This window comes from Phocoena sinus, chromosome 1, assembly GCF_008692025.1.
Source record: "Phocoena sinus isolate mPhoSin1 chromosome 1, mPhoSin1.pri, whole genome shotgun sequence".
In the NCBI taxonomy this organism is placed as follows: Eukaryota; Metazoa; Chordata; class Mammalia; order Artiodactyla; family Phocoenidae; genus Phocoena; species Phocoena sinus.
Window position 1 is genome coordinate 153,601,778 of NC_045763.1, and position 21,287 is coordinate 153,623,064.

Sequence of the window (21,287 nt, forward strand, 5' to 3'; positions counted from 1 at the left end):
CCTTGAAATACGGGGTGGTTAGTTTTTATGGGCTGGGTAATTTCATAGGCTAATGAGTGGGAGGATTATTCCAAATATTTGGGGGGAAGGGATGGGGATTTCCAGGAATTGGGTAACCACCCATTTTTTGGCCTTTTATGATTACCTTCAGAACTGTCATGGTGCTGATGGGTGTGTCATTTAGCATGCTAATGTATTACAATAAGTGTATAATGAGGCTCATGGCCTACTGGAAGTCGAATCTTCCACCATCTTGGACCTAGTTAGTTCTAACCAGTTTTCGTCATGTCCTATGGCTATGTCATTCTTTTAAAGATGACATCCCCCCCTTCCCTCCTGTTTCACAACTGGGTATTCGATTTAACTCAAATTTCCTGGCAACTAATGTGAGAAAATAAAACTGTTGGGGAAACACTGACTGAAACCGCCCACCCTGGCCAGCACCACAGTAACCATTTGCATGAGTTATTTTACGATAGGAGATCCTGGTAAGGAACACAGAACTAACAAGCCACCACCAACCGGAAGAATTTGGGAAAGGTCAAAAGGAGATGCCAGTCCATCCTACCAACCTTCCAGAATCCTTCTCGCTGGAATCCGTCTTGGCTGAGCAATGTGTGCGCCACTAGGAAGGACCCTGAGTCAGAATGATTAGCCAGACACAACCCGGAAACTAATCCCATCACCATAAAACCTGAGACTGTGAGTCAGGTGGCAAAGCAGTCCTTACCCTCCTGCTCTCCGCCCGGGTGCCCCTTCCCAATAAAGTCTCTTGCTCTGTCAGCACGTGTGTCTCCTCGGATAATTCATTTCCGAGTGTTAAAAAAGAGCTCACTCACTCTCGGGCCATGGAAGGGGTCCCCCTTCCTGCAACAAAACCATAAGGGGAAAGAATTATAATAAAGTCTTTAATCCATTCATTTGTAAAAATTCTCAGAACAAGAAATAAACAGAAAGGTTACCTATCTGAGAAAAGAATTTATTAATTATTCTCAATTTGGGAGAATGTATATAAGGGTAACTGATGTTTAAACAAACAAAATTCAGCCAAGTAAATCTGAGATCTAATTAGCTTTATTAGACGATTCAAGAATCCGGCAGCATCCCATCTAGCATTCCAGGCGTGGTACAAAATGGAAAGCTTTTAGAGAAAGGAGGGTGGGACAAGAAAGTTATTAGCAAAAGAAAGAGGTTACTTTGGGCAAGATCCTCCTCTTTTTGAGGGGAAGGGAATAGCAAGGATCTTTATCATGCAGATTACCTCACTTGTACCGATCAGGAAATTTCATATTGTTTTACAGGTCACATTTCTGGGCAGAACTGACACTTCAATGAAGCCGTGGTTTGATGTAGTGGAGGGCAAATGGCTCCATTTGGGGCTTGTTATTTCTTTTTTATTGAGGTGTCCAGCTCATTGGGGTATGAGCATGAGCTGGCTTTCTTTTTTCTGAGACCTGCCACCCAAGTTGTAGGTTGAACCTCCCTTTCTTACTGGGTGGTAGCTCTCTTAACAACTCATTTTGATCCCATAGTTTTTCATCTCATAACTAAAACTGAAACAGGAAGGAAGGGGGGCAGGGCACAACCTTTAAAAGAATGACAAAGCCATAGGACATGACATAAACTGGTTAGAACCAACTAGGAGCAAGACGGCAGACAAGACTTCAACTAGACCTTGAGCCTCCGTATACACTCATTGTAACACATCAGCAAGTTAAATGACACACACACAGGCGCCCTGACAGTTCCAAGGCTGACCATAAAAGGTCAACAAGTAGGCGGTGGCCAAGTTCCTGGAAATCCCTGCCCCTTCCCCAAAATAACTAGAATACTCCTCCCACTCATTAGCCTATGAAATTACCCATCCCTATAAAAACTGGCAACCCCATAACCTGGTGCCGCTCTCGCCTTCTGAGATGGTCCACGTTCTGTTGAATGTGTTTCTCTCTCAATAAATCCACTTCTTACCTATCATTTTGTCTCTCACTAAATTCTTTCTGTGATGAGACACTAAGAACCTGAGCTTCGTTAAGTCCTGAGACCAGGTGTGTGATCTCAATTAAAAGACTGTGGGTTCAAATTTCCCTGGTGGCACAGTGGTTAAGAATCCACCTGCCAGTGCAGGGGACATGGGTTCGAGCCCTGGTCTGGGAAGTTCCCACATGCCGCGGAGCAACTAAGCCTGTGCGCCACAACTACTGAAAGAGAAGTCCACGCACTGCAACAAAGAGTAGCCCCTGCTCACTGCAACTAGAGAAAGCCTGTGAGCAGTACGAGGACCCAACGCAGCCAAAAATAAACAAAGAAACAAACAAATAAATAAATTCATTTATTTAAAAACAGACAAAAAAGAAAAAAAAGAGACCGTGGGTTCAAGTCCCATCTAGGTTTTGGCTGGGTTTGAGTGCCCCTAAAACTGAGTCCCTCTGCTGAGTTTATGATTAACCTCTCTATCCAAAACTTATTCCTTTTCTTGTCCCACCCCTGTTCCCCTCAAGATTGAGGAGTATCAAAGAAAAGGGGGGATTGACACTGAGCAGGATCCTGTGGGGCCCTCCCAGGTACAAAAGATACCCCCGCACACTTCTTGTTTATAGAAGAAGGCTTTAGTCTCCTAGGCCTTCCCTGAGTTCCAAAGAACAGATTCAAATTCAAGCAGTTACTAATTAAAGAATGCAGAAACACAGGAAAAGCAGTCAAGAAACAATAATTCAGTGATAGAACAGAGTCCTAGTTCTGCCTCAGGGAATACGCATAACAATCTGATACATATTTTCGAGTTGTTCTGTAGGAACTAAGACCCCCACCCAGTTGGAGGATGGTAAATACATGCTGAGATGCCAGACTGGTGAGAACCAGAAGGTTGATGACTGAGATTCCTGGAACACCACCCTGTTTACCTCACCACCAACTAGTCCAAAGAAAGTTGTACAGCCTGCAGCCCTCACCCTAAATATTGCCTTTAAAAATTCTTCCTTGGGAATTCCCTGGTGGTCCAGTGGTTAGGACTCAGCGCTTTCACTGCTGTGGCCTAGGTTCGGTCCCTGGTTGGGGAACTAACATCCTGTAAGCCAAGCGGTGCAGCCAAAACAAAACAAAATACTCTTCCCTGAAAACCATTGGGGAGTTCAGGTCTTCCGAGCATGAACCACCCATTCTCCGTGTATAGCCCTTGCGATAAACCTTCTTCTGCTCCAAACACCGACGTTTCAGTTTGTTTGGCCTCACTGTATGTCGGGCACATGGACTTGGGTTCGACTACGTAACTGTCTCTTGGTTGTGAGAATCCTTACATGCCAGTGTTTTTCAGTTCTGTCTGAATCTTCATCTCACATCTGATACAAATCTCTCCTTCCTTGACTGAGTAAGGTTGTCATCCTCCCTCTGTGCTTGTTGTTGCTTCCCAGGCCAACCTTTACCGGCCATCAATATCAGACTGATGTGGTACCCTCTGTGTGGCAGGAATTTAAATGCTGGTCACATGTAGAGTGAATCTGAGAGCAATGAAGAAATCTACCCAAAATATAGCCACCGGGTATGAGAGAGCTAGCTCCTGTAAAAATCTGTCTTTATCCCACCGTCCTGGTCTGCTTGGGCTGCTATGACAACAATACCATAGACTGGGTGACTTAAACAGCAAACATTTATTTCTCACAGTTCTGGAGGCTGGGAAGTCCAAGATCAAAGTACTCACAGATTTGGTGTCTGGTGAGAGCCTGGCATCTGCTTCCTAGGCAGCCATCTTCTTGCTGTGTCCTCACAGGGCGGAAGGGATGAGGGAGCTCCCTTGGGCCTCTTTTACAAGGGCACTAATCCCATTCACGAGAGCATAACCGTCATGACCTAATCACTTCCAAAGGCCCCACCTTCTACTACTCTCACAATGGGGATTAGGTTTCAACATATGAATTTTGGGGGCACACAAATGTTCAGTCTATAGCACCCACCAAAATGTTTGTGAAGCCACCTCAGATGGTCTATACCTCACAGGCCTAGAGGCCTCTTGCCTTGGCACCCTGTTGAGGTGGTGCCAACAAAATGACCCAGGTCCAGTTGCCTTCCTCTGGTGACACTTTTATTGTTGCCATGGCCAACGGTGGGTGGCCATCTGCTCCACAGCCCTTTCTCTCAATTCTGGCAACACACTGCTCTTTCTCCTTTTACTGGGGCATCAGGTACTCTGCAGAAGAGACGGTTAGCATCCCTGGGGACGGGGGCAGTGAAGGAGGAAAGAAACTCTTTTCCTGACCAGCATGTCCTCAAAGGCTAACCGCAATCACATCTCAGTCCTCTCCTGTGGAGAAGGGATGCGATGTGGTGGAGAGCAGTACATGGTAGGACTAATTTTCCTACTCTCAGTAAGCCTTGAGTGGTGTTGGCAGACCCCTATCAGCTGGTGGTGCTCTGAACTCAGAATGTGGGATGTTTTTACACCTTTGATACTTAGCTTTAAGCCTTAGTCTCCATTCCTGAACCACAGAAGAAAACCTCACTCAACATTTTATAAAGACATGCACTGAAACCACATCATCAAGTGTCACATCGATAACCTGACTTCATCTTGGGCCTCGTCCCAAGAACTAGGGTGAATACAAAGGATTTAATTATATTTTCCTAAAGGCAAAGTGATTTCAGTTTGATAGGAGAGACTGAGTACATACATTAACAGAGCAATGCAGAAAACAGACAAATATTCAGAACAATTACAGTAGCATATGCTTTATATTATGTCCATTTCACAGAAAAAGGAACAAAGGCACATTTATTTAAGTGGAATGAGCCTAGATGTCTTCACTTCCAGCTTTGTCCATGTTTTAAAATTATTTTTTGTTTTGACATAACTTACAGAAGAGTTGCAAAGATAGTACAGAGAGTTCCTGTATACCCTTCACCCAGCTTCCCCTAATGTTAATTACATAACCATGGCACATTTATCAAAACATTTATCAAAATTAACATTGATGCAATACTATTAACTAAAATATGGACTTTCTTGTTTTTCATTTCACCATTTTTTCCACTAATGCCCTTTTCCTGTACTATGATCCCATCCAAGGCATCATGTTATATTTTAGTCATCATGTCTTCTTAGTCTCCACCAGTCTGACAGTTTCTCCAGTCTTCCCTTGTCTTTCATGACTTTAACACTTTTAAGAGTTCCAGTCAGGTATTTGTAGAATGTCATTCAATTTGAGTTTTCTGATGTTTCTCATGATAAGACTGGGGTTGTGGATTTGGGGGAAGAATACCACGGCGGTGAAGTACCCTTCTCCTTGATCATATAGCAGTATAACTTATTACTGGTGAGTTGACCTTGATCACATGGTTAAGGTGGTGTCTACCAAGTTTGGAAACCAAGGTCTGAGAGCTAAGTGCATTCACCGCTACTGGACCATGATTGCTGCTAGACCCTCCAGTGGACAGAGTTAGGAAGTATATATGTATACTAGCCTATGTATATACACGTCTATATTTCCTTTTCTACTTGCTTGTTTGTCACTTTTTTCTCTGACAGCAAGAAACCTGCCTCTCCCTACCTGTAATATATTTACTTATTTGTTCAATTCAAGTATGCCCTACAAATTTACCAACTAGACTGCAGTGTTTGTTTTCAGTTCTTTGTGTCTTTATCTTACAGTTTCAAGCAAAACATTGTTTTCCAAAGTTACTTAGGCCAGCTCATTTTTTCCCCCACTCCCTTCAGTGAGATTATATCATACATTTGTGAAACAGATTCATTTTTTACAATCTGCATTTTATTGTGGGTTCCCCTGACAGCGTGGTGAATTTTTAAAAATTTTGCATATGATAAAAGTCACCCTTTGTGCTATACAGCTTTTTGTGTGTGTGTTTTGACAAATGAATACAGTCATGTATCCATCACCATAGTACAATACAGAACAATTATCCTAAAAATTCCCTCGTACAGCTCCTTTGTTGTAAACCCCTTCCCTCTCCCCAAGCCTGCCAACCACTGATCTGTTTTCCACCCCTATAGTTTTGCCTTTTTCAGAATGTCATATAAATGAAACCATACACTATGTAGATTTTTAGGTCTAGCTTCTATCACTTAGCAAAATACGTTTAATATTTGTCCATGTTGTTGCATGAACCTACTTCACTCCTTTTTACTGCTGAGTGTGGATAAACTCATCGTGTGGACATAGGACACTTGTTTATCCATTCACCTGTTGAAAGACATTTGGGTTACTTCTAGGTTTTGGCAATTATGGATAAAGCTGCTATAAACAGTCATGTATGGGTTTTTTTGTGAATACAAATTTCACACTTGGATAAATACCTAATGGTGGAATGACTGGGCTGTATAATAGGTTTACGTTTATAAGAAACTGCCAGACGGGCTTCCCTGGTGGCGCAGTGGCTGGGAGTCCGCCTGCCGATGCAGGGGACGCGGGTTCGTGCCCCGGTCCGGGAGGATCTCACATGCCGCGGAGCAGCTGGGCCCGTGAGCCATGGCCGCTGAGCCTGTGCGTCCGGAGCCTGTGCTCCGCAACGGGAGAGGCCACAACAGTGAGAGGCCCGCGTACCGCAAAAAAAAAGGCAAACAAAAAAATCTGCCAAACAGTTTTCCAGAGTGCATGTTATGCCTTGCAATCCCTTCAGCAATGAGCGAGAGTTCCTGTTGTTCTGCATTTTCTCCAGCGTTTGGTTGTCCACACTCATTTTAGAGCGGAAAATGTCCCCCCACCCCAACCCAACTTCCTTGTTCCTTTTGGCCTCTGCCTGGATTACCAAATAATCTGTATTCCTGCTTTGCAGCCTGCTGGTATTAGTGAAGGTAATGATTTTAGACTACTTCATGTTTCCACTGTGTACTAAAGCACTCTTCCATTTTTGACCTCCTCACAGACCTATAAGGCAGTTTCAGCATTCTTAAGTTGGTATGAGAGATCACCGCACCCTGCCTGAGAAGAATTTCTTTCTGACTTTCTCAAACCTCTGCTTTTGTGAGCCTCTTAGCTCCCTACTCATTTCAGCTTCTTTTTAGCGTAACCAAACGAATCCACTGAAATACAAGGGTGGTCAAGGGTCTTCACTAGACCCTGTAATGGCTATGGATCCGGCAGGACAGACCACTCCATGTGACTTTCCAGCTGGGTGGCTGGGTCTTAATTCATCAGGAAGGAGCCATGTGTCAGGCCCCTGCTCAAAGTCCCTACCTCCTACCTTGGCAGCTCACACATTCTTGTAGTCATGAGAGTCTTCATTTGACATCTCTTCTCCATGTTTCATCTGACTATTCTCACTCTGTGCAGATGACTGATAGGCCACATAATCCTTTAAGGCCAGGAAACTCCCTGACTGCATGACAGGTTGGATGTGGGTCTCTGGACCATCTGCCCTGCCCTCTACATGGTCTGTGTTTGAGGATGTCGCTTCCTTCTCCTCCCGCTGCTGGTTTCCACTGGGATCTGGTGGTACATTTTCATAATCTCTGCAGCACTGAAAAGTTCCCCAGGGCTGCTTCCCTTGGATGGTCTCGAGATCCAACACTGCCATGTTGACATAATCATCTGAGGTCTGAGAAGACCCTTCCCCATCGTTGAGTGGATAACTGCTCTCAGTTCCTGGAGACCCCAAACTGGTGCAGTCACTGGCGTTCCCACAGCCCTCATCTATTTCTTCAGTCAACTCCAGCACCTTGGTACTTGGGAGGATGAAGAGGTTCCCAGGAGGGCTGTTGTTAGAAGCTAAAGTCTCAGCAATCTCCTTTGCTGTGGGGATATTGACATAATCTCTTGAATCCTCTGAAGAAGTGCTTTGGCAATCTCTTGAAGCTCTGACATTGACATAGTGCGCTGAGGGAGTGAGGTTTCCATACATCTGGGGCCCCACGGTATTGTCATAGATGCCCACTGCATACCCCATGGCATGAGTATGGGCTCTGTGCACATGGAGGGCCTCACGTGCTTGGGAGGGCTATGAGTAAGAAGAGAAAGCCAGTGACAGGATAGAAGTAGAAACATGGACAAAACCTTTCTTCTTCCCTGCCCAGTACTACTACATCTAATGGTTCTTCCTCTCAGTTCTTCACTTTGGAGCAAAGGTCTGAATCAGGGATCTCAAACCTCAAGGCTTCAGATGCCAGGTAGGAATAAGTGAAGTAGGCTGGGTTTAAGGAAAGCAGCAGTGTAAATTTGACAATAAATCGCAACTGTTTTTTGGCCATACTGTGGGGTTCCAATGGGGAGTGGGGGAAGTCTTATGAATTGGAGAGAGCCTGCCACACCCCAGAGCACACTGAGGCGCGGCACAGTGGTTAAAGGTAGAGGCTTAGGCTCAGACTGAGGGTGCAAGTCCCAGGCCTCACCACTCTGTGCTGAGTTTGGGCAAGTTACCTAATCTCACTGTGCCTTAGTTTCCTAACTTATAAAATGGGTATAATCATAACAATATCTACACCATGAGGGTTTTGTGAGGAGTAAATGGATTACGGACCATAAAGTGTTTCGAATAGCTCCTGGCACAAAGGAAACACTAAAAAATGCTTGCTGTTACATTAGTATAAGGGCAGCTGACACGCAGGTCGGCTGCTTATGGCCAATTAGAGATGCTAGTCTGTTGTCCCCAGAACTCCTGATTTTCAAGAAAAGCTGGACATCTGGACTTTAATGTGAAATCTTTTAGGTTTTTGAATGTTGCCAACTGGTTCGTGATGTCCTTCAAACACTACAGAGTACAATCCAAACATGTTTGTGGGCTTAAGCCAGTTTGAAATCTAAACTCTAGATGCAAAATTCCCTCAGGGCCCCCCCTGAGTCCTAGAAGTAGCTTTAGCAGTGGAGTTTCCTCTGCTCTTCCTTTTATCAGCCACTTAGACTTGCTGCCCCCAGGAAGTCTTAGAAGCAGGATCAGAGCCCAAGGATGGGACATGCAAGAGGAAGGGGAAGCAAAGGTGGCAACATGGAGTGGCCGCGTGGTAATCAGCCTAAGCCCCTGAGTGAAGAAAGGCTGGGTAACAACCGAATTAACAGCAGCTGCAGCATGGCTGTACTTACCCAAGGATGGTCACAAAACCAAAGGAATTGATTCTTTTAACAAGCCAATGAGAACCTATCTATGGAAATAAGCACCTTGATCTTCAAAACAGTCCCTCTACTGTCCCTGGTGTGACTCCTCCTGGGGAGCTGCCTTCAGAGCCAGACCACAAGACACAAGGGATTATTGTTATTAATTGTAATAGTCCCCTTGTAACCTCAAAGGTATCCCCGAGGTGCTCAGTGCTTTCTACACCAGTTACAGTGCTGAGTGAACTTACGAGTATTTCTGCTATGGAGGAGGATTGAAACAATTTGACATAGGCTCAGAAGTAATTGTCAAAGTAGGACTTTAAGAGTATTTTGAGTACCAACAGCACTGTTGGATTATTTAGGTACCCTCCCAAGGTGATTACTTTGAAGGGGACAACACTCATTTGGAAATCACATTTCAGTTCTAACGTCGTGTCCTTGAATACATGTGCCCTGGTGCCTTTCCTAAAATCCCAAGTGCTTGCTCCTCTCTTTCTAAATTTTTTGCCTTGGGTGGTAGGGAAGTCCTGAGGCTAGTCTTCCCAATTTATTAATAGGGCCTAGGGGGTGGGGGGCAGGGGGCTGGTGTGTGTGTGTGCCAAAGGACATGCTGTTTGCAGAGGCTTAGAGCCAAGACCTAGCACTCTTGCACTTCAGCTCTTCTGCCAGAGATATATCATTTCTCCCAAACGGGTTGTCATTTCACTTGACTCTTACCACATGCTCAGAGGGAGGGCTGTCAGAATTTCTGGAGAGGAGCCTCTCGGTACTGAAAATACGAATACTTCTTGACGGATGTCTTCCTGAAAGGACAGAGAACAAACCCCGAACGTAGTCAGCCAGTCCTCCGAGTGCTTCAGCCTGTACAATTCCTGCATCTTGGGTGAAGTGGGTTTGTGTGATGTCTGGGGTTTGGGGCCTGGCGTTCTGTGGGGAGAGGGTCCGAGTTACAGGGATGATGTGCTAGGAGACCCGGAACCCTCCTCAGCTAGCTGAGGACAAAAGGACACTAGCACAGGAATTGAGGAGGCTGGGAAGGAGGCTCCTGGGGCGAACCCTCCCTGCCTTGAGGCTGGAGGCCATTTTCTCCTTCTGTATGTCTTTCCCAATGCTAGACGTACCCAGCTGTCGCCTGCTAACTTATGTCAAGAAAAACCAAAGTTGCTGTCTATGTAATCAAACCATCATGCAGTACTCCATAAACTTATACGGTGATGTATGTCAATTTTTTATCAATGAAATCGGAAAAAGAAACAAACAAAACCCCCAACCCAGATGACCTCCTGCTCCCTTCTTCGAGCTCTCCAAGCCCCCATTGGAGTTGCATCTTGCAGTCTATCTATCCCATTCTCTCTCATGCTCCCTGAAGGGCAGAAAGGTCTGCAACTTTAGAGAAAGTTGCGTCCAGGTGAGAGGTACATTCCGGGGGTAGAAGTTCTGTAGGTCTGGACTCCATGGATTAAAAAGAAAAACCTACCCAGCTCTTCTTGTCTTCGGGGCAAGAGGTCATAAATATTTTTGGCTACTTGTCTGGGTCGAGGCAGAGTCAGCAAGGGCATGACGGTAACTTGGAAGTAAGGAACTCGCCCTGCAAGGCAATGAGAGACACGGAGGTCATGGCTGGGCCCAGCTGCACAGAATGCGGGGCCCCTTGGGGATGAGACGGTCCCTGAAAATATTGCCCACCCTCACCATGTGTCATGAAAAATACGTTTTCAGACTTGACCAATTCCCTTTGAGCTAGAAGCATAGGGGACTCAGTGGACAGAAGCAGGGCACAGGGATACCAGGGCAATGACTTTGAAAATGGAACTCCACTCAGCACTGAGCCTTATGGAGCCACAGCTTAGGATCCCAAGGGAGAAAATGACCCGTGTGTCAGGTAAGAACAGAGGACTGCCCAGCCCAACAGTTTATCTCTGGAGGATAAACTGGGCTTTAAATGCCGGGCTAGTTGATTGATCCTAGTGTGTCTCAACTTTGGACAAACAAGGGACTCACGCTTCTTCCATTTGCTCCACTTCCACAGGATGCAGAAAACTGCGACAACCAGGAGGATGGCAAGGAGTCCCGCAAACCCAGAAAAGATGCTGCTGTTGTGGTCTTTAGCTCTGCGAGGAAAACCAAATGCCATGACCCAGCCATAGGAGGGTGGGAGGTTGGAGAAGATGTTTCCTTTAGGAGGTAGGGCTTGAGGATTTGGAATGAGAGCCCGGTGAAGGAAAGCTGAGGTGGGGTGGGCTGGGTGGTGGAAGACAGGGTCATATTCCCTTGGAGAGTGGGAAATAGGACATGGGAGAAGGGACCTATCCCTTTTGAAGGCCTACTGCATGCCAGTGCTTTGCACGTGAACCTTATTTAATCTGTACAACAATCCCATTTCTCTTTGTGACCAAGGAATCCGAGAATTAGACTCAGAAAGGTAGAGTAACGTGTCAAAGATCACATAGGTAGGAAAGAGCATGATGGAACGTGAGTCTAGGTCTGTTTGGGCCCAAAGACTCTTCTTTCTATGGCTTCACGCTGTCTTCCAAACTTGTAATGTCAAGTCCACCTGCTCCCGCTTCCCCCATTCCCTGCTCCTGGGCTTTCTGTCTTGCTCGAAGGAGAAGATTACCCGACTTACAATCAGGGAGCAGCTCTGGGACAAGAGTTCTGGTTGCCTGCACTTGAATAACCCCTGTAGCGCCAACTTGTGGAGCTGGTCTCCAAGCAACACTCTGTTGTTCTGCGGAATTTAACCAATGCAAATGCACGGAGCAAGTTCTGGGTTACTTGCAGTTCCCAGGCAGGCACGGAGTTACTGCTCTGCTTTGCCTATTAGAAGCAGCCAACTGATGTTACAGAAGGAATCACTAGCAGACCTGCTCCCCCAGTTACTAGAAACCAGGTCATCTATCAGGGAAGATTTTTGTCCTCCTGAGTTCTAGGCTTGTTTACCCAACTCTGTATTGGACATTTCCACAAGGTTGCCTAATAGACATTTCAAACCAAAAATGTCTGAAACAGAACTCCTGTTCTCCCCCCACAAACCTGCCCCTCTGGTGTTTCCCATCACCTAATGACTCGGCCAAAAACCCTGGAGCCGTCCTTGAATGTTTTCTTTCTTTCACACCCCACTTCTAGCTAACCAGCAGACGCTGTCTGCTCATCCCTGGGCATCTATCCAAACCAGTCACCTCTTGCTCCTCCATTACCAGCGCCCTGGTCTGAACCACCGTGCATTCCACGTGGACCTTTGCAAGAACCTCTCTGATGGGTCTCCTTGCTTTCACTCTTGGCCCCAGCACACTATCTTCACACACGGGCCAGAGTGATCCTCTAAACGGTAAATCAGATCACGTCCCTCCTCTGCTCGCACCCCCCATGACTTCCTATCACACTTGGGATAACACCCATAGTCCCTACCCAGTGAGAACTTCATGGTCTCTTCTGTTCTGGCTTCTGCCTGCCTCTGACCTCATTTCCTACCACTTTCCCTCTGACCGTGACCTCCAGGACTCCGTGCTGTTCCTGGCAAAGCAGTCTGGTCTCTCAGACCTGCTGCTCCCGCTCCCACAGCTCAGTCCCTCATTTCACTCAGGTCTCTTCTGAAACGTCACCTCCTCAGACAGGTCCTCCCTGGCCACACCCTCCCTCATACTCTCAGTCCTCTTACTCTGCCCTGGTTTTTCCTCAGAGCACTTATGACTCACTGACATTATGTTATCCATGCATTTGTTCATCTGTTTCTATCTGACCCTCCCACTTGACTGTAAGCTCCAGGAGGTCATGAACTTGTCTGTCTGGTTTACCTGGTGCCTGAAACAGTGCCTGGTACTCAGTAGGGGCCTGATGAATATTTGTTAAATGAATGAATGAGTAAATTATCAAACAAATGAATGAATATAGAGATAGGATATTTTGCCGGGAGAGTTGCAGGGTTCTGACATTTTACGAATTCATTCCCCATCAGTGCCTCTGTCCACCTGCAAGTGGCATGTATTTGTTTGTCATGGTAATGATACTTACCTCCCCAAACTACAGTGATTTAAAATTTATAATTTTGAGCTGTGCTGTTATGATAGCACTGAAATTTATACCTCCCACTGTCAAAGTTTCAATGGCTGATGGATTTTTTATTTAACATAATATTGAAGTTTTAGCTGTAAAATTTACATCTACGATTAGTTCGGTGGGGTTTTATGTTCTAAGGATATATCTTTATCATATCTATGATTCCATTTTTATTCATGGCAAGTGTTTAGGGCCTAAAAACACATGAAAAAAGTGGGCTTTCTGTTTCCATCAGAGTGGGAACTAGTTTTTGTTTTTGTTTCTTTGAGGAGTGATTGGTGCGACCTGAGACAGTAATGATCGAGGACAGCAATCAGGGCCTCTGAGCGTGAGAAATCCAACCCGGCCAGGCAGCCAGCTCTAAGGAAATGTTGTGTTATCATATTTTGTCTCCCCCTATCAACTCCTTTTTCTCCTCAATACCCATTTCTTTCCTCCAAGCAGTTCTGAGTAAACTTCTCTGAGCCTATTGGTCTCAGGGGACCACCCTGGTGAGGGGGTGGCGATGCTGCTGGGGTAGAAGCCTCCCAGGGCAGACCAGGGCCCTCTGTCTAAATCAGGGGAGGGGAGAGCTCACCACCCGGGCCACTTACGTGTCTGGGCTGCCGAGGGTTCCCTGCAGAGTGCTGGGCTGTGAGGTCCTCCCTCTGATTTCTGAGCGGGTCGGTATGGTGACATCCATTATCCCAGGACTGTCTCTGGCTTCAGCTCCTCCTTCTAAGCCTTCTCTTAATTGTCATCTGCTTGCCAGCCTGTCTGCCACTTTCCCTGGCTCTTCCTAAATTGCTGACTCCTAGGAGAAAAGGCAGAATTGGTTTGTGTTTTACATATAATCCTGTGTGGTATAACCACTTTTTTTAGTAGATAAGAATGACAGAACTCCTCCTGGTCTCCATGTCTTCCGAACATTCCCTAACATACAACATTTTACTCTCAAAATTCATCTTCGTAAATCTTTATTTACCAAAGTCCCTCACAAATAAAGTCTATTGGTTTTTATTTCTTTCTTTCTAAAGCATCCCATCTATCTTTCTAGAACTTTCTACCCCCCAATCAACTCCCTACCTTGCCTCTATCCCTTAAATGTCAGGCTGACTTGACCCAAAATATGAAACAACAGGTTTGGTTCTACCTGGATGTAGCTGCGATGCCGACTGCAGGAGGGGCGAGCTCCTCTGGGTGTGGTGCTCTGCGGCGAGGCTCAGGGGGAAGCCAGGGCCTCTGCCTTGTGAGGGGGATGTGAGGGGCACTGACGGGGAAACCGCTGAGAAGGCCGAGACAGGCTCCGTGAGAAGCTCATCTTCCCCCACCCCCCAAAGCAGAGGTAAGAGAGCAAACACTTTGCCAGAATGGAAACGGAGAGTCAGCCACAGGAAGCAACACCACCAACGTGCTAATGAAGCATGGGGCCCAGGAAAGGCTGCTCAGCTCTTAATAAGGTAGAAGCAATCGTGTCTGCACCACGTTCCCTGGGCTGGCCGGCGCGCTGTGTTCTGGGGGGAGCGTGATTCAAGATGGGGCAAGGTGGTGGGGGATTTGTGATTGCTCGCCCCGGGTTTCTGAGACACGGGGAGTTTTGTAAGCCTCCAGATTTACAATGTTTGTTTCAGCACTGGGAGGTGCTTTTCAGAAACAGATGCAGATCTCTGGCACCGGCTGCTGATTCGTGGGCGGAGGGTGCAGAGGAGGACTGGTGGTTTTCATAAACACTTCCCAGGTGATTTTCACAGAACTGGTCTGTGTTTCACATTTTGAGGGCTTCTGCTCTGGGTATGAGCCCCAGAATGAAGCTGAAGCAGGATTGACATGGCCCCGGGGGCCTGCCCTCGGGGCCCCCGGCTGCTGGCTGGCTTGCTTACAGGGCTCTTCAAGAGAAGATCCATCCCAATCTGGCCTGTTGTGCACCTGTCTCAGAAGCTGGAAGATTCACTCCCCGTGTCTACCCAAAGTGTCCCAAACGTCAAAGTTTTCTTTTTTTTTTTTTTATAAATTTATTATTTATTTACTTTTGGCTGCGTTGGGTCTTCGTTGCCGCACGCGGGCTTTCTCTAGTTGTGGCGAGAGGGGGCTGCTTTTCGTTGTGGTGCACGGGCTTATTGCGGTGGCTTCTCTTGTTGCTGAGCACAGGCTCTAGGCGCGTGGGCTTCAGTAGCTGTGGCTCACGGGCTTAGTTGCTCCGCGGCACGTGGGATCTTCCCCCACCAGGGATCGAACCTGTGTCCCCTGCATTGGCAGGTGGATTCTTTTTTTTAACATCTTTATTGGAGTATAATTGCTTTACAATGGTGTGTTAGTTTCTGCTTTATAACAAAGTGAATCAGCTATACATATACATATATCCCCATATCTCCTCCCTCTTGCGTCTCCCTCCCACCCTCCCTATCCCACCCCTCTAGGTGGTCACAAAGCACTGAGCTGATCTCCCTGTGCTATGTGACTGCTTCCCGCTAGCTATTTTACATTTGGTAGTGTATATATGTCCATGCCACTCTCTCACTTCGTCCCAGCTTACCCTTCCCACTCCCTGTGTCCTCAAGTCCGTTCTCTACATCTGCATCTTTATTCCTATCCTGCCCCTAGGTTCTTCAGAACCATTTCTTTTCTTCTTAAGATTGGCAGGCGGATTCTTAATCACTGTGCCACACGGGAAGTCCCTTCAAAGATTGTTCAAGGTTTTTTTTCTAGCTTTCTCCCCCTCTTCCTTTTACGCATTTCCTGACACTCTTTCATCTTGGGAGAGTCCAAGGAGAAGGGGCCACTAAGACTATTAGTGAAGAAGAGCTTCTGATGTCACTTTCCACAAAGAAATGGATTCCCAGCTGGATGGCAGGGAAGCCAGCCAGTGCCTCATCACATGCTTCTCTCTCTCTCTTTTTTTTTAAATAAATTTATTTGTTTTATTTATTTATTTTTGGCTGCGTTGGGTCTTCATTGCTGCGCGCAGGCTTCCTCTAGTTGCGGTGAGCGGGGACCACTCTTCGTTGCAGTGTGTGGGCTTCTCATTGCAGTGGCTTCTCTTGTTGCGGAGCACGGGCTCTAGAGCGCAGACTCAGTAGTTGTGGCGCACGGGCTTAGTTGCTCTGCAGCACGTGGGATCTCCCCGGACCAGGGCTTGAACCCGTGTCCCCTGCAACGGCAGGTGGATTCTTAACCACAGTGCCACCAGGGAAGTCCAACATGCTTCTCCCTTATGTCAACCCAGCGGACACTGAGGCCTCAGCTTCCCTGAGGTGTCGGTGCCTCCCCTGCGTTCAGGCTCCTAGAGGGCCCCCAGGGGAAAGGTCTGCAGGTTGGCCCTGACCCAGCTCTCCCCTGGGCTCTGCCAGTGCAGGTCCTCGCTGCCTCCCCTCCAAGTAGCCTTACCTGGCAGGAAGCAGAGGTGACTCAGAGGCAGCTGGTTCTAGAGCTGGAACCTGGGTCTCTGTCCGCCTCTCCTTTGGATGGGTCTGAGTAAGAACTAGGACTCCTCACAGGGGAAGAAGATCCATTGCTGCATCACACTTGTGGCTGGGACCGAAGGAAGAGAGAGGGCTCTACAGGCCTGTCCGGAGCCATTGGTGCCAATAGGGGATGGTGTGTGAACTGGGAACTTGGAAGATGGTACATGGGAAGTGCAGATAGAACCAAACCTCAGCACACTGACAGCTACTTAAAAAAAATTTTTTTTTCAAGAACTTCCCCCTGCCTGTGATCATCTCAAGGTCTTATCATGTTATCTTATCTACCCAGTCTGCTTTAGTTAGACCAATCTCTCCGGTCTTCTGCTTTCCTCCTGCCCCCACGCTTGAGTGAAACAGCCTCCTCATAGAAAGTTCCCAGGCTTCAGAGTGAGCTCTGGTTTCCAGGCCCTGGTTGCATCACGTTCCCCTGTTCTCCTTTCCCTCCCCATGGTACGTAAACCAATCAAACCCACCACTGAAAACACAAAATAGATACCCTAAGTTATTCATCGTGATAGCGGAAGAAAACTACTCACTCCTGGGTGACAGCGTACGTGTTTTAAACCTGATTGCTCTAGTGTTGGCTTTTAACCACTCAATGACTTGAGGGGTTGAATGTGACATATGATTCTAAAGTATTAAGATTGGTTTTAAATAGACAGAACTTAACCATCCAAGCAAGCAAAGCCCTTTGAGGGGGCGGGGCTACACGTTAAACGTTGCTGCTAATACCAAAAATCTTTCCGAATCCTCTCAGGAAAGACAGAGCACTGGGTTAGGTGTATCAGATCTTAAATTACTACCTGGGTGATGTCGGGCAGGTCCTCTAATCTTTTTGGCTGTTTCCTTGGATGCAAAATGACGATAATAATAGTGTTTAGGTGACGCTGTTGTGAGAATTAATTGGACGAACAATGAAAACTGCTTGGCTTAGGACTTGGCTTATGCAACAGCTCATTAAATGGGGCTGCTATTATCATGTCATCTTCTGATGCATGAGACTCATTTCTTTGCACTTAATGGACTGCTCTCTCAGGCCCTCCTTCCTTTCTCGACGCTTAGTCTGCCTACCTTCCGCGTGGTCCTTTATTCTTTAAGCACGTATCTCTGGGACATCTCCCACTGCACAGTACCAGGCACTGGCTTTGCACATAAAACAGAAGCGGTCCCGGCTCTCCTGCCGTGGTCAGTCTCGGATGGCCACCCCCTTGCAGGCACTCTGCACTCCAAGCAGACCCGGCTCCTTGTTACTTTCGGACTCTAGGCCTTTGCACTAGTTCCTTCATTTTACCAGCGGATTCTTTTTCTCTTGTAGAATTCCAATAAAATCACATTTTAAGAGTTTATACTGGTTATTTCCGGGTTGTGGGGCCTGAGGTATTTTGTTATTTTCTTTTTTGGACCCATTGTTTGAATTATTGTAAAGATCAAGTGTCATTTTTTTTTTTTTTTTTTTTTTTGAGGTACGCGGGCCTCTCACTGCTGCGGCCCCTCCCGCCGCGGAGCACAGGCTCCGGACGCGCAGGCTCAGCGGCCATGGCTCATGGGCCCAGCCGCTCCGCGGCACGTGGGATCCCCCCAGACCGGGGCACGAACCCGTGTCCCCCGCATCGGCAGGCGGACTCCCAACCACTGCGCTACCAGGGAAGCCCAAGTGTCATTTTTATAAAAAATAAAATTGTTATTTTAAAAAATGTGCCCTAAGCATCACCACTTCTGTGAAGCCCTTTGCCCCTGGAACTGGATTCTTGCTCTTCTGTGTCTCCATGGCACCGTGTGTAATAGCACCTCTCACTTGTTGGGATTAGTGGTTTAAATGTATGTCTCCCCAAGTAGACTCTGAACCCTCTCAGGGCAGAGACTGTGTTTTAATTTATTACATCTCTGGCATTTGGCACGGTGCCTGACTGGAGAAGTTCTCTCAGGTGCTTATTGCTGCTGTGAATTTATGACTTAAGTGTGTAACAGGGTGAGATATTGAGAAAGAAATGAGTGTCCTTGTCTTTTTCCTGCTGTGCACTAATGGGCCAAAGGACAAAGCCATCTCTGCACTGCTCTCCCTGCACCTCACAGGAAGGGCAACCTGAGGTCCTGTGTTGGGTCTCCTTTGTCCTAGGAAGGGGTTAACAGTGGCTTTTGTATTTCTGGGCCCCCCAAAATGCCACAATTGCCCCGTGTGAAAGACAACTGCAGCCAGGCTTTGTTTTTGAAGGTCTGGGGGCTGGTACAGTGCAGCAGGATGACAGCTGGAGCCTTAATGGCGGCAATCCCACCCCTCTACGCTCATTTGCTCGTGTCCTGGAGGCCTTCTCCAGTCCAGGCATGTCTGAAACAGAACAAAGGCAGCTGATACCTTCCTTTTAAGTTAACGTTGTGAGAAAGCAGGATTAGGACAAAACGATTTAGAAAGTACAGAAATATTTCTTCCACCTCTCTGCTCCCTGCCCCCACTCAACCAAAGGTCCTTGGGAAGAGTGAGGAGAATTTGGAAGCAAGGAGTGGGACCAGACTAGGGGATAGCTTCTGTCCCCTCCGCTAAGCTCCAGTGGAGGAGGCAGGTTGGCACTGCCGGCAGGTAAGCGAGCCCTTTCCTTAAGCCTGGTGTCCTGAGAGAAGGCCGACCTCGGCCAGCTTGGTCCTTCTGGAGTTCTTCGTTTGGCAGCCTCCCCCTGAGTCCTGGCAGCTGGAGAGCCACGGAGCATAGATAGCTGTGAGGCTGACAGCCCGGTCTTCCCTCAGCCCCAGAGCGGTGCGAGAGCTGGCTTCCATCCCCTGAGCCCATACAGGCAGAGAGGCTCTGGCAGGAGGGTGATGACTCCTCGGCAGAGGGAGCAGGGTGGGTAGTCACACCAAGAATCAGATTAGAGCACAGCGCAGGTCAGGGGAGGCGCTGAGAGCAGAGGGCCTGCCTGGGGACCAGGCAGCAGCATGACAACAGGATTGGGAAGTTGGAATGGGGAAGGCACAGGTCAAGATGGTTTTCTTTGTTTCCTTCTTGTGTGAGTGAATAAAATATTATTTCAATCATTTCATTAACTAGGGCATCCTGAACAAGCTGGGGTGGCAAGCAATATATCTTAATTTTTCTGAACAAGAATTTTCTTTTCACTATTTTGTGTGTCATAGGACAACAGCATGACAGTGGGGCTTGAATTTACCTGTATCCCTTAGTATTAGCCTAGGCCCATGTGTGGCATGTGTGCTAGCTAAAGCTGCATTACTGTCCTTCCATTTTCCCTTGATTGCAGCCATACAATAGCCAAAGTGATCCCCTTACACTGTAAGATAGATCATTGGAAACCTCAGTTAAAACCCTCCAATGAATTCCTGTTTCATGAAAGCCAACCCTATACTGGCTTATAGGTTCTTGTGTCCACTACCAGCCCTCCACCTCCGAACTTATCTCTTCACTTTCCCACTTGGTCACTCAGTGCCGATCCCTGGCTTCCCTGCATGTCCTCAAACAAAGCAAGAGCACCTGCCTCAGGGCCTTTGCACTTGCTATGCCCTTTGTTTTGAATCTCTTTCCTCTCCATATTTACCTAGCTCACCCTTTTACTTCCTTCACTTCTCTTCACAGTCTTCTTTGTCAGAGAGGGCTTCCCTGACCACTCTACAAGAGAGCAACCCTCGTGCCCTGTGCTCCCTATTTTCCTTACGCCACTTTACTTTTCTCCTTGGTCCTTGTTACCGTTCCATATGCTCTGTATTTACTTGTTTGTTTTGTCTCTCTCCACAAGACTAAATTCAAAAAGGTCAGGGTCTTTGTTTTGTCCCTTGTTGTATCCCCCGTGCATACATTGGTGCCCGGCATAATAAATACTTGATGAACGAATGAGTGGACCAATATTCAAGTGGAGGAGATGAGACCATAAAAAATGACTAGCAGAGGCCTCTCACAGATCTTGGCCAGTGCTAGCTAGTTTGGTGCTAGATTTGACTTGATTTAGAAAAGAAGAGAAACAGATTTCTTGTACTTTAAGGGCTATGGAACAATTTGTCTTTGTTGCAGGTGTGGGCGGCTGAGCCCCAAGTGAAGCCTGCAGGTACTGTCCCAGTACGCAGTAGTGCTCAATGCACACACAATGCCGCATTTCAGGGAAGATAAAGCAACGGAGAAACACCATCTAGACATTCTCTTATGGTTATTAATAGCAATTTTAGACACCAGAGCAAGAAAGAGTGTCAGAGTTGGAGAGACCCTTAGGTCACACAGCAAATTAGCAGCAGCGTTGGGATTATAACACAGGCCTTCTAATTCCCAGGCCAGCTCTTTCCACCAAAGCTCAAATGAGCCACTTTGCTTCTCTAATTTTATGCCATTCCATTGGGTTAGATCTCTGGATTTCCGAACTACTGTTCTTCTTCACAGCAAATTCCAAAGCAGAACAGCCAGATAACAATCTCAGCAGAATGGACTATAATCCATTACTCTATATTATTTATGCTAACGTTGATAATTATAATGGGAGACAATGAAGACAGGAACCCAATTACGCTTGCTTGTGTGTCTAATCACACAACTTGTTGTGACATTGTCACCTAAGTTTGGATCATTTCAGCACTGATTATTTGATTTGTTAATTAGAACCTTAGCATTCCAGAGCTGGGGGACCTTAGAGATGGCTAGTTCATAGTGCTTTTAAGTCATTTTTTTTTTTTTTTTTTTTTTTTTTTATGCGTTACGCGGGCCTCTCACTGTTGTGGCCTCTCCCGTTGCGGAGGACAGGCTCCGGACGCGCAGGCTCAGCGGCCATGG

At 46.9% G+C, this 21,287-nt stretch overlaps 1 protein-coding gene across 1 annotated transcript; it reads right to left on the reverse strand.

Moving 5' to 3' along the window:
- Nucleotides 1-6,485: 6,485 nt before the first annotated feature.
- LAX1 (lymphocyte transmembrane adaptor 1) lies at nt 6,486-14,625 on the reverse strand. The gene is made up of 6 exons (XM_032613320.1): nt 14,221-14,625; nt 13,682-13,881; nt 11,034-11,143; nt 10,510-10,620; nt 9,750-9,835; nt 6,486-7,941 (listed from the first exon to the last, which is right to left on the reverse strand). The coding sequence occupies exons 2-6, from the start codon at nt 13,768-13,770 to the stop codon at nt 7,198-7,200; spliced, it is 1,140 nt and encodes a 379-aa protein (XP_032469211.1). The 5' UTR covers nt 13,771-13,881; nt 14,221-14,625; the 3' UTR covers nt 6,486-7,197.
- Between the last annotated feature and the right edge of the window lie 6,662 nt (nt 14,626-21,287).

Bases quoted from the DNA above. Each gene is read 5' to 3' on its own strand.
- LAX1 (XM_032613320.1), bottom strand. From the start codon at position 13,770: ATGGATGTCACCATACCGACCCGCTCAGAAATCAGAGGGAGGACCTCA. The intron at 9,836-10,509 runs GTAGGTTTTTCT...CTGTCCTTTCAG, and splicing joins CCGAAGACAAGAAGAGCTGG to GAAGACATCCGTCAAGAAGT. The intron at 7,942-9,749 runs GTAAGAGTCAAG...TCTTACTCATAG, and splicing joins GCCCTCCCTCTGAGCATGTG to CCCTCCCAAGCACGTGAGGC.